Source organism: Achroia grisella, unplaced genomic scaffold (assembly GCF_030625045.1).
Source record: "Achroia grisella isolate CSIRO2021 unplaced genomic scaffold, CSIRO_AGI_Agris_v1 utg215, whole genome shotgun sequence".
Classification (NCBI taxonomy): Eukaryota; Metazoa; Arthropoda; class Insecta; order Lepidoptera; family Pyralidae; genus Achroia; species Achroia grisella.
The window spans coordinates 1603153-1616842 of NW_026712713.1; the positions used below are offsets into that span (position 1 = coordinate 1603153).

Here is a 13690-nt window from a genome sequence, read left to right on the forward strand (position 1 = left end):
GTCATGTGTTCATGATTCACTAATACTAATATATTAATTTTAATCTCACTGATTCCTTGATACAATAATTAATTTTCAATAGCTTCATATATGTAGGACTTATAGCGATTATTTACAATACAATACCGAATACTTTTTCCAACATTAATTTATATTAATCGCATAAGCAAGGTCGTCATTACTATCTATCGTTGACCAAAATTTTTTTACAATACTTCTGTTCATGTGAGACGAAATGGTACCTACTATTTATATTGTAATGCTATTATAAGGTATGTGATATCGTATTGACTTATCTAAGTTACTTACAATTAACTAATACGCCAATAAAAAATAATTTAAAAATTCGTTATTAATTCACATAGTACAAAAAATCGTTATTGACGAAGTTTAGAAGTAAACACATAAAGTTAGTGAACTGAATTATAAACTACAATATTTCATGAATAAATGAATCCTTAATTTTTGCAACTTTAATAGGGAAAAAAAAATATACCTCGTAAGACGTAGGCTTTCAAATTATACTTAAAGTAGGTAGGTCATACATTGAGTATTGAATATTTTGATTTATGCATGTATTTGTACTTTCAAGTATTACATATAATATAGGCAAGGGGAATATTAGTAGGTATAGCTCTACGACGACTAAAAATTTCTAAGTTCACTAAATGGTCCGAATTTAGTATGAAATATACACGTAATGCATCGATTTGGTATTACGAAATAATTATACCATGGACCCATACACAATTTACAGTTAATTGTATGAGAGACCAGCTCAGGAATACTGGTAACGTATAGCTGCCACTTGAATAAACTTTCAATGTTTTGATACCATAATCCAAAACCAAAACCACTGTTTATTATTGTAAAGCTGCAAAAAGAAATATTTTTAATATACATATTTATAACATATTTATATAATAACGTTATTGTCATATTATAATTTATGATAAATATAATTTATTGTATTAGATATGTAACATTTGTTTTGTACCATTTACAGTTATTGAAAAATGTAACTTTTGGTTTCGGAAAATGGTACATAGTATAATGTAAGTATCAATAGTTATATATTTTGTTTCAGTAGGCGTAATATGAATATTAACCATAGTTAATAAGCTACGAATAGCTTACATTATATTGAGCCACTGAAGTATAATATAATATATTTAATTTTCACTATTTAAAGCTCTTAGTTTTCATTATACACGAGTTCTACCTCGCGTACAATACTAATGCCCTCAGTAGATGACGCAGCCTCGACGCTATTCAAAGGTTACATTAACTTATTATCTTATATGAGTAACTCTCTGCAATTTTAAATAAATTTATGTTTAATTCTTATTCTGCTATACTAATCCGATGTTTATTAATAATATCTTCGATACATCCATACCGTTGTTTATTGTCTTTTAAATATAAACACGTACCTAGTCCATAATTAACATGTGCCATGTACTCTCAAAGTTTTGCTATTATTAGATTTGCATTTTATACTTTAATTACTAGATTTGGCTGTTTGAATAGCGCCCATTTAGCTGCGTTTATGGGCATGAAATTTAAGATTACAGTAGAGATAACAACTAGTAAACTGGTATAGTGACTAGAATATATTAGAAAACAAAAGCTTAGCTTTTGGCAAATTCGCATTGGATTTAATACCATTTATAAGATCCGTTTTCATGAAAATGTCCTTAACACTCGAAGAGTTTGTTAGGAAGGTCACTTGGATATAATCACTGCACTTATAACAGTACTTAGGTTCATAATATTTAATTAATTTCATTGTCTTGCAAAATAAATTTTGATATAGCAATGCACCTGACAAATGGATGAGACACCTAAATGGTCCACACTTGTACTTTTTCTGCTACGACACACCAACTGGCCTGATCGTAGTATGACGATACGACATGAAGACTTTCCACATATTTCTCTATAAGTTGATCCAATTCTCCTCTCTTGAACACATGGTAATATCTGTGGTATGTGACTGCACCTCCTTCTGAGGGTAGGCTATCTGAACCGTCACTTAATGATGGAAGAAGAGGTGCATGCGGTACAGCGCGGGAGGGAATAGCCGGCACTGTAGCTGTATCTTCGGACGATGACCGGGTTTCCAGTGATTTTCTATCTTTCGAGCATTCGCTATAAGACGGGAGTGAAGCTAAACTAGCACAACCGAGAGACGCTGTACTTCCTGTCTTGTCTCGCCTACTCCAATCACTACCGGCGGATGTATCACTTGATTCTATTGAGAAGCCTGATTTTAAAGGTGCGGTACTTGTACTAGACCTTGATGTTATAGATTCTGGGCTTATTTCCATTTTATCCAAATCACTGGAATCGGTTGACTGTCCAACCTTTAGCGAAGATCTTTTGTCAGTGCTGGTACATAGAGAGTCTACGCTTATTTCTGATTCTAATGAGTATCCCGTTTCAAGTGATTGGCTGGTGTCATAAGCACCGGAATCAATGGTAATCTCAGGGTTCCCATTACTTGATGATATAGCACTGTCATCATCCGGATTTTTTATTTCAGTTTCAGGTAATTTTTCATCTACTAATGATTTTATATTATATTGTATATTAGTACAATTATTAAGCAATATATCTTCATCGCTAGTAACTTTCATTGACTTTTTTAGTTCTCTGTATTTGTTAATAATTGGGTCCACATCTTTTGATCTCTTTTTGCTTTTTGTTTTAGTACCACATTTAGGGAACAGTTTGTTGATATCAGTCTCTTGTGTATCGTTCATAGATGCTATGTATTTAGTTCTCTCCTGAATTTCAGCGCTCAGTTTGTTTAAACCTTGCATTTCATTACTCAGTTTATTTATGTATGGATCTTCTAAGTGCTGTAAACTGTCGGAAAGTTCATCTAATATTTTTTGTGTATTCCTGTCTTCCTCTTCTCGTTTTAGTCTGAGAGAGATACTTTTTTCACTGCTACTGCTGCTTGGCAAATCGAAATCTTCTTCGTTTATACGCTTAGAATATTGGTCTATTTCTTGTAATAATTTTTCACTCAATTTTTCAGCAAATTCTGTCAGATGTTGATTTCTATCCTGTTGATTCGTTACCCAATCATCTTCTTTTGCTAACATATCTGATTTACAAGTTATTAAAGGTTCATTTTGAATCCTATTAAAACTTTCAGATTTTGAAATGGACTTTTCCGAATCGGTGCTTGATATCGATACCGAGTCATAAGGCAATCTTGTAGGGCTTCGATGGCTTTTACTTAAGTTCTCATCTAGAGAACGTCCTTCGGGTCTATTTGGTGATAACCTATTCAAACTCCATGTAGAGTTGCTAGTACTACCTTGTTTCGGTGACCGATCTTTTGACCTTCTTCCTGGTGAGAGACGTTCTAGACTAGAAGAACTACCACTGGAGCTGGTATGCGATTGAGATCTAGACTTATCTTCCAATAATCTCAAATCACCTGGCGAAAGTTTGTTCAGGCTCCAACTACTGCTGCTGCTACTTGAGTTACCTTGAATGATGGCAATAGCGTCCGCACTTTCAAGTTTTTCTAAATGTCGTCTTTTAGATCTTGGACTACACTGAATGACTGTTTCACAAGCTTCATCTAGGGAATGAGCTACTTCTGCTGCAGCCTCTATCAGACTTTGTGGGGCTGTAGATGTACAAGACGTCTTCTCCGTGGTGGGTCCTTCTTTATTTCCTTCTAAGACAAGGGTTGGTAAATCTGAAATAAAGTGAAGGTATTAATATTTTGTTTTTGTAACGTACTATAGTTTTTTTTAAAGTAAACGGTCCTATAAGAATTAATAAATTAAATTTGATATTTTACGATACCTTTTTCTACTGCAGTTTTGCGGAGTTCATCAGGTACAACACTTATAACACTGTCGATTGAGTCTGGTGAAGATACGCCACTTGAGTCGCTGTCTACATCATCCGTTGCTGGGTTAAAAAGTTCTAATGACATTAATGTAGGTCGACTTTTAGCAATCGGTTCTGCTTTACTTGTAGTGCGAACTATTGGAAAGTGTTGTCTCCTATTTATATTTACAGGGGGAATACCTTTATTCAGCATTTCTTTTATTTGTCGAATTCTCTCTTTTCTTTTCTTTTCCACAGATCTTGAGTCTAAAGTGTCAACTGTAGAAGGTTTATTTGGCACTTTTTGTTTAAATTGAGGTATTTCGGGTAATTCTGCAACTGTTTGTAATGTTATTTTTGGGTATGGTTTCACATCCTGTAGAATAACTCTGGGTTTAAGTTGATTAGTTTCAGCTGTTAGTTTGTGTATTTCTTCTATGTCTTTATTGATTTCTGCTATAAGTTCTTTTGTTACTTCCGTTGGTGTTTCTTCCTCTTCTTTTATAGGAGGAATAGGGTCAATTTCTTCGAATACCTCCACAGATATATTTTTATTTATTATTGGTATAAGTTCCGATTTAAGTATATTTTCATCAGATTCAGATTTTGGCGGAGAATTTGGTTGACTCTTCGATTGAGGTTTCAAAGGAACAGCACAAACCGTACTTGTTGAGTAATTCTTTAAACTGTATTGAGCAACTAATATTTTATTAACGGCTGTTGGAGCTTGAACTGAATTTGGTGATGGTGGTGGACGTATTAGCGGAAAAGCTTGTTTAATCCTCGGAGAAGGTAATCCTGGCGAACTTTTCATTCTTGGAGAGGTAGGAACTGAAGATACTTTTAACCGCGGCGATGTTGGCCCTGGGGAAAGTGGAGTCGGTGATAGTGGATCTCCGGATCCATCAGCTTTAGGAACATATATTACAGATGCAAAGCTGTCTTCTGAATCAACACTAGTATCACTTTGAAGACTGCTATCTTTTGATGAATCTGACCCGTCTTCTTTAGAATGTCGTCGTTCCGGGTAAATTTTCTCATTTCCTGAATTATTATCATTAGGCGTAGGAACTTCTGGTACCGGTCCGTGATTTTTCCAGCCCTGAAGCATTCTCACGAACACGGTTACTTTATCTATATTCGTTGTCGACGTTTTGAACTTACTAGTGAGGCCGTTTTTTAGAGATTGAAATTTTTTTGCAGTCGTCGCCGATGTAGAAAAAATTGAATCTCGAATTGAGTCCAACGCTCCTGGACGTCGATATAAGTACTCTTCGTTTAAAGAAGCTTGTTTTTGTATGTTTTTTCGTAGACGTTCTTTTTCTCTCAATCTTTCCACTGACATTAATTCTTCATTAAGTGATGTCTGTTTGAATACACCGGGCTTTTTGGATTGTAATCTATAAGTATGTATCTTGAAATTAGGCATTTCTTCGACAAGACTTTTCATATCTGTGGGCTTATCGAGATCTTCATCTGCGTCATCTTCGTTTATGGATTTCTTTTGTTTAACAAGCCGCGGCTTCTTTCGCGGCTCGTTAATCTCTAGTACTGGGGTTTCTTCTAAGGGTGGATCATTTTCATCAATTACCAGACTGGGCAGACTAGACCGTGATCGTACAAGCGCTCGACGTTCCATATCCGCTATGTCGGTGAGGCTTCTCGACTTCATCGTGGACGATTCAGAAGATTGTGTGATCAATCTTGGTGGAACAGCGTCGTCTAGTCGTCGCAACTCAATTGGTAAGTCTGCTGCCGGTGGTTCCGGTCGGGAGGAACATGGGCGTGATTGTACTCGAGTACCCATGTTCCATGACGGCAGAAAAGAACGGCGGCCAGCTAGTCGCTGTAGTGCTCTTCTTACAAACGAATAGCAAGTTTCGTTAGGCGATGAAAGCGACGACGAACCAGGAGATCCGTCTCTACTTTTCCATGGCTCGATATTGCTGAAAAATAATTGGTTTTGCTATAACTTTCTTAATTGTGTTATTCAGTCATTTTATTTTCATAATAATAATTTTAACTTATCTAACAATGTTAACACGTGTATTACTGTACATAGATCTTCTCTATACATATTATATGGTAAAGTAGGGTCATAACATATTCGCTGCTATTGACTCGTACAAAATTTTTGAGGTCAATTCCTCTTGTGGCGTGTTGCCTTAATCTACGTTTATTTGGAATGTTATATTACTGAAGAACCTGTCTTCCCTACTATTTAACATAATTATTACCATATTTTTTGCATTATATGACACACCTTGATAAAACTCATTCATGAAATGTAGTTTAGAATATATATATATGTAGTTTAGGATATATATATTATATATATTAATATATATAATATATATTAATACCAACTAACGACGATCCTAGAGTGGGTAAATTGATGACTCGCTCGCTTGTCTTGAGATAACTTGCATCATACTTACCTTCCTATGAGCAAACAGGTGCGTCTTATAGACTGATAAATACTGTACTATACGCGGATATATCATATAACACAATGATGGTACATTTCAGCAAAATAAACAGTAACTTACTGATCATGATCAACTGACAAGAATCTCGGAGTTGGTGTAGGTGGACATAAAGTGGCCGGTCTGTGCCAGGGTATCAGGACATCCTGGAATCGCATATTCAAAAATTATATTGACTGTTAGTGATAAACAATTATTTCGAGATACAAAAAATAGTATAGATAAGAAAAAATATTATCCTAAATAATTAAGAATTAGAGAAAGTTTCACGTAGAGATATAAAGGCACATTTGAATGAAGAACTTATTTTTAAAAATATTTTAATACAATTGTGATTAATTTTAAAGTACCTCAACCGTTTGAATAATTCAAATGGTTGAGAAAAAATAAAATACCATTACAATATAATATAGGTATTTATTTTTCAAAACTAATATGATATTGTAACTACATGGTAACTTTCATATTGGTCCTATAGTAGTTTTATAAAAAGCATATCAGAAATTCAAAGAAACTTTTAAATAGTCAAAAATTCCAAATTAATGAATTTGATAATAACCTGTGAATGGAAGTTTCTCCCCTCGTGCTCCATAGCCCAAACGGTGAGCAGCAACCGACCACCGATCCGGGTGACCCTGGCCAGCTCGCGCAGAGCCATCGCGCGGCGCTCGACGGTCGCGAAGTGGTGTACCACCGCGATCGACAGCACCGCATCGAATGACTCGTCGCGGAAAGGTAAGCATAAGTTGTCGCATACCACCACCTATGTAAAATAATCAAATGAAATCAAAATTCGTTTATTCATGTAGGATATTTTAGAATGTAAAATTTTTGTAGTAATATTTTCACCCTACCGTCCAGAACAGTACAAATTAAATTGAGAAAAATTTAAATTGAGAAAGTGAGAAACTCTTCTTTTTCGTAAAAACCAAATTATTTACATTGTGTAATTATGTAGGTGTCTATGTCTAACAGTAAATGAAAATCCAGTGCATGAACAACTGTTGCCATGCACATTTGTCGTAATAATAATAATCATAATAATAGTAACAAAAACTAGTGGTTGCCTAGTGGTCTAAATTAGACTATAATTAATTTGAATTACAAGTTTAAATATAATATTATTAAGGTTCTGTTCAAAATCTAAGTATACTTTGGTAAATATAGGTAACATACAAACATATGTGTGTCTAATACATGTTAGTGTGTGTAATTTTTTTATTGATTTAATGTAATGTTTATACATAATTAAAAAAATATTAGCATTCTGTATTCCTCTACATAAATTATAAGTGAAGGAAATTTCAAACAAAGTTTTTGCACTGCGTAATGATAACAATAACCCTGGACAATTCACACACCACAATACATAATATACATAGAAAACTCCCAAACCGATATAAATAATCATGCTCATGAATATAGATGTTTACACCATGCGAGGAATCGAACCCGCGACCATCCAAAGTAAAGCGATGCGATAAACCGACCACGGAGAAATAAATTCCAATTCAAATTTAAAAATCATTTATTCATGTAAGACATTTTAGCCTCTTGAACGTCAAATTTTTTACATTATAATTTTATTATTTTCCCTTTCGTCCACTAATAGAGCACCTAATAGACCACCTAAGTAACATAACAATGGTAAATTATTTAGAACACAACTTTAGACAGTCGATGATTGATGGGGTCACTGTCGTTGTTAATGAAATGTAGGGTAGCTTGATAAAGATCTTAAGAGAAACGATGAAGATAAGAATAAGTTCTTATGGCACACCAATAAATGTAAGTGGTCAATATATTGTATATATTTTTTCAAATGTATCGAAACTAATATTGAGTATAAAGATTTGATTTTTTATTTCTAATAGAAAAATCAAAATATAATTAATCGATTTTAATAATTCTTTCATCACAATAATTGTACTCGTGAGAAACGGTGGCATATTTGTTTTGGAAAAAGGAAACCTATCGAACTCCCTTCTATTATCTTATTAAAACGGGGATACAAACAAAACGGCCCATGGTGAGGTTCAAAGCTACGGCTTCAATGCCCTTAGACTGAAGTCGTATTCGTTAGGCAGGTGTTGGTCTTCAAAAGTGAAGGGGCCGAAGAAGAGCGGGTCGAAGCCGCCGGTGTCGCGATGGACTGACATTGCGATACCGCGAATCCGGCAATAGGCGCTTTGTTGGGATACCTTAGAGTTTTTAGTGAGTAGGAGTCTCACAGTACTCGCTAGCGTCTCCCGGGGCGGGCCGGTCTTCAAGAGGTATTTTCTCCAAGTAAAAACAGAATGAGTTTGTCTTCAGTCATAAAAGTTCTTTCGCGAATTTGGACTGCCCTCTGCTCTCGCCCCATTTTGTAGTCGTCCAATAAAGCTTTAAAGGTCAGCTAAGACCTTTACAATATTAGAATAGTTAGAAATAAAATGAAACTAACCTCATTGTTGTGATGCCGCGCGTGCGCAGCGAGTCGCGTGCACCGATCACCGCCCACCGAAAACACTGACGGATTCACGCTTAAGTATTTGCCGTTGCCACACCCTGTCAAAAACATTCTTCTTATAGTAGGTATTTATCATTTACATTTTTTAGCATATGGCCCATCTGAAGGTAAACGGTTACTGTGTTTCAGTCTATGGACGCCTAAACAATTAGGGGCATCATGTGCATGTTGACGACCCTTAAGAAACCCTGATAATATTGTTTATGAGGTCCCAACATTTCCTTATAAAAAATATCTTTTATAATTTAATTTGAACTTATTATCGAATGCCTTTAAGATATGATTAAAATTAAAATTATTAGAATTAAATTTATTTGCAAATAGATATTAGGTATTTTCTCCTCTAACACCAAAGACCGTTATTTACATTATATTTGTGTACATGTAGATGATTGAACCAATTATTGAGGGTTCTAAACATTTATATAGTTTTTGCCATAACAGTTTATATTGCAAAGTACAAAAGTTTTCACGCGTTATATCCATTTAATCCGACTCAACTTTCTAATGTACTTACTAAAGAAAATATATGATATAGTTTCCGCTTCTTTAATCAAATAAGGTTATCACTTGTTTCATCATTTGATATAAGGTTTCAAGTTTTACTAATGAGACCGTGGTATATGTATTTCTTCTCTAATATCCGTGTAGTGTTGATATATATTGATTGATCTATATGATATCGTAATGTAAACACTGATATTATTCCGTGAAACTACTTCTTCGTCAATTTCGAGAATCAATTCTGTAACAACTAGTGGAAAAGAAACAACGTAATTCGTATTTTATTCTCAGAAAACATGGTAACCTACAGTAGTGATCAAATGACGTTCTTGTTTACCGAACACCGTACAGTATTATATAGGTAGATTGGTATTGCACCTTTTAAATTGAATATTTTTTTGTTGTACAAATGCTAAGAAGACAAATCAAATCAATGTGTACATAATGATATCTCTTATTGTTCACTATTGAAACCACGATGATGTAATCTACAATTTTGTAATTTCACATTATCTCGAATTGTCTCATGTTGGTCGCCAATTCGTTAAGCTACATAAAACGTTATTATTTGTTTGCTTTGTTAGAAGAACTAGGTTATAAATAATATTGAACCTTTGTATAAAACATTTTAAATAGCCTGATCAGGTACTGAGAAAGCGTATTCGATCTCGATCTTCGATCAGAAACTCATTCGATTAACCTTTGACTTTACACAAGCATGTTTTTTTCAGTTATATTTTGCATATTTTCAAGATAAACAAGTCGTGGGTCGCGCGCCGGTTTCCTGCTGGAAAATACATGTGGGCGTCTATAACATTAATGTCGATAAACAAGTATCTATGAACTGGAGGCGATTGGAACCAACGTAACATGCGTGGGTGTGCACGCTATGTAAGGTACATAAAGAATCAAACTTATTACAGACTGTTATTTTCAAGTGACTTCAAAGAAGAAGCTTCTTAATTTGTACTGTATTTTAAGGTGCTTGCTAAAGGTAAAAATAAATTATTAAGGTCCTATTTCGCCCTGCCTCAACAGCCGTTACGCACAGTTCTATATTTTTGAAACTAATGTAAATTGAAAATTAGTGTAATGTCAGTTATCTAACTTTTATTGGATACATATGTTGACCAAATTTTATTGGATAATTGATTTGCAAATATATTTATCGTCATTGTACAGTAATCTAATATGTGGGAACTTATGAAATAGACCTACTAGTCAACAGTGGAGTGGGGATTTGACAATGAAAGGACTTAATTTCTACATTCGTTCATAGTCTAAAATTATTTTTTTTCTATTTTGATGACGTTATTATAAAATACGTTGATAAATAAGGTCTATGCCAATAAAGGGAAGGAGTATAACTGGAAATAAATTTGGTATTAAACTTGAAATTAATTAGTTCATTAACTAAATTTGTTACCAAACATAGTTTATTGTTTCATTTATTTATTAAGAAAAATAAAAATATTTAAATAACCTAACTGCATAAAATAATATCAAAAATCGATTAACGAAATGCAACAATGTAATCTCAGAAAGTCTATCCACATATTTTTTCCACGATGATGCAAATAGTACTCCAGTTTGCTATGAGTCAGTTTAGTTATCACATCGATACATTTATCGGAAATTAACTGATAGTTTACATGGAGTAACAAATAAAAGTCGACCTGACATATTGTCAACCTATGGTAGGTTGTTAAGGTAGTTGAATTGAGAATTTGTTTAATTTTTCCGGTCAGTTTATGTCGGATAAAAACAGTAGAAATCTATCGTATTTTTGAATTTAAACTACGTTACGCTACTTGCATGTTCTTAAGTTGCCAGATGTTGTATTTGCATTGTTTGAATAAACAAAATATGTATTTATGCATTCTTCCTTGAATGATGTTGGTGTGAAAACTGTGGGGGACAAAACAAAACGGTTTAAGCTAGCGACGCATTAGTAGAGGATAATAAGATGAGACTGACTTGACCTCATACTATGAGGTCAAGCCATTATGATATATTCACCAGGAATTTATCACAATAATTTAACCATGTGGAGGTCAACCTGACTTGGTACATTGCGATGGAGTAATTAGTTCATATTACTAATAATCGCTTTCCCCCAATATATGTAGTATTGACCACAGCACAGAAATTTAATCCTTAAGGGAGTCAGGCATCGCTGTTCTCCATAATACATATACTTATTATTAGAAATGATCACAAGTTTGTATTAATAACAACCCTCTCCTTCCTGCTGTGCATATGGTTGTGTATTCACAAACAGCCATCTTGGCTATTAATACTACAATGGATAGTGTCATCGTTGTATCCGCATAAATAGCGGGCATAGTGACAGACGACAGCGGGTTTATTCTCCGCCTACAACTGACATTTAGAATAATTTCAAGCTTCATTTACTATGGGAAACAAAGCTTACAGATACATTGATGTTAACAGTGATGCGTGGGCCGACAACGAGCGCGCTACAAACAATCCGATGCGATAATAAGCTTGCAAACAATATTTACATGCGCGTGTGGGATTTTGTAAAAATAATTAATTTGTTCTCTCTCAGGTTGATAATTATGATTAATCAATTTTATAATAGTTAATATATGCATGGGGAGAGGAGGGGAAGAGACTTTTTCCTCCACGGGTGCCAACATTTCAAAATCGCCCATCGAAAAAATATCAATTGTATAAAATGTTATAATATTGTTACTCGTGACAAAGTTTTATATTAAGTTTGATTATAGTTATTTCTTAATATTGTCAGCTTTATTGTTTTTATAATAAACTAGCTACTCGCTGCGGCTTCACTCGGGTGTACATGTTTTATACATATAAACCTTCCTCTTGAATCACTCTATCTATTTAAAAAAAACCGCTTCAAAATCCGTTGCGTAGTTTTAAAGATTTAAAGCATACTTAGGGACGGACAGACAGCGACAGCAACTTTATTTTATACTATGTAATGATAATGATACCTACTTTTACACCATAATAAATGAGAACATAACACTTACTTAAACCACTCTGTGGTTCATATTACTACTAGAGTAATATGTGTAAAAATCAATAAGTTATTATTGTGTGGATGTAGTTAATTAATAACAGCAAGCAAGGACTTTATAAACAGACTAAGGTTGAAGTTATTTTTGGGATCTCTAAATAATTAAACATACTATTTTCTCCTTATTTACAATATATTTGCAGATGTATAGACATAGGTACCAACCGTTAAATGTATAGGGATTGTTAATTTAACATAAGCGTTGAAGTATTAATAAGTATTATTAATCAAGTAGGTATAATTAGGCTAGAAGCTCTAAATCGATAAACTTGTAGTGAAAATATCAAAAACCGACTTACACACTGAATTTATGGACCCTGGGTCCATAAATTTCGAAATTTTATTTAAATACTACCTATTTCGGATACTATACTTGTAAAATTGTATATAGAAAGACCGAATAGTGACCGAATCTGTTAAAAGATTCAGGTACTTACCTAAAATTAAATAAAACAGTTGTAATTTCAGTTCAAAACAAGAGTTTACCATAGCTAGCCTTTTTACAAAGGCGTCAACATGGGTTCTTTCTTTATTATTTCAGCTGCTAAGCAGTTTATTGTAAGCTGTGTTTCAGTTAGAGATTCAGATGTAGCACCTAAATTAGAGGGTATTGATGCGTAACATTTTAGTTCTCTGGAATGGCAACGTATGAGTATAGATTGCCACATATCATCAAGTAGGCCGTTGGCTTCTTTTTATTCTAGTTACATAAGACGAATAATTTTATTGTACTAACCGACATCGCAAACAAGGCTTCCAGGGTCGAGATCTGAGAGGAAGGCCTGAACGCCAGGCGCGGGAGCCCTTGGTGATTCGTCGCCGTCCTCGCCCGCTTGTTCGTAGACATCGTGCACATATGCCCTTTCGAGCGCTGCGCCGCGCGCCGCGTTCTCTATCGCGCCCGCCTCCGCCTCTGCCACCGCGTCCGCCGCCGCGCCCGCGCCCGCGTCCGCGCATCCATCCGCCATCACCGCACCGCCATTGCACCGCGCTGAAATTATCAATTAATTTTCATGTTAAGCACTTCATCTGCGTTTACAAGCGTGCTGGTAGTTTACTGCGTTGCTGGTAGAGGTGGGAGTGCAATGAAGGAACCATTTTGTTAAATCGTGTTTTGTGCATGAAAAATTAAACTAGTTTGCAATTAAACACAGATAAACTATGTACTTAGTTTATTCTTCGACTGGTTAATGAGTAAGTTGCGTCGTGTCGCGATCGCCTCGTCTCGTATGGTGAGCCGATCGAGACGGTCGGTCCAACATC

General features: G+C 34.7%; 1 protein-coding gene across 1 annotated transcript; it reads right to left on the bottom strand.

Moving 5' to 3' along the window:
- Positions 1 to 1844: 1844 nt before the first annotated feature.
- Positions 1845 to 13395, bottom strand: LOC131842236 (protein piccolo). The gene is made up of 6 exons (XM_059190772.1): positions 13164 to 13395; positions 8788 to 8891; positions 6904 to 7107; positions 6408 to 6490; positions 3832 to 5804; positions 1845 to 3721 (listed from the first exon to the last, which is right to left on the bottom strand). Exons 1-6 carry the CDS (start codon positions 13393 to 13395, stop codon positions 1845 to 1847), a joined length of 4473 nt encoding a protein of 1490 aa, XP_059046755.1.
- Positions 13396 to 13690: the final 295 nt, after the last annotated feature.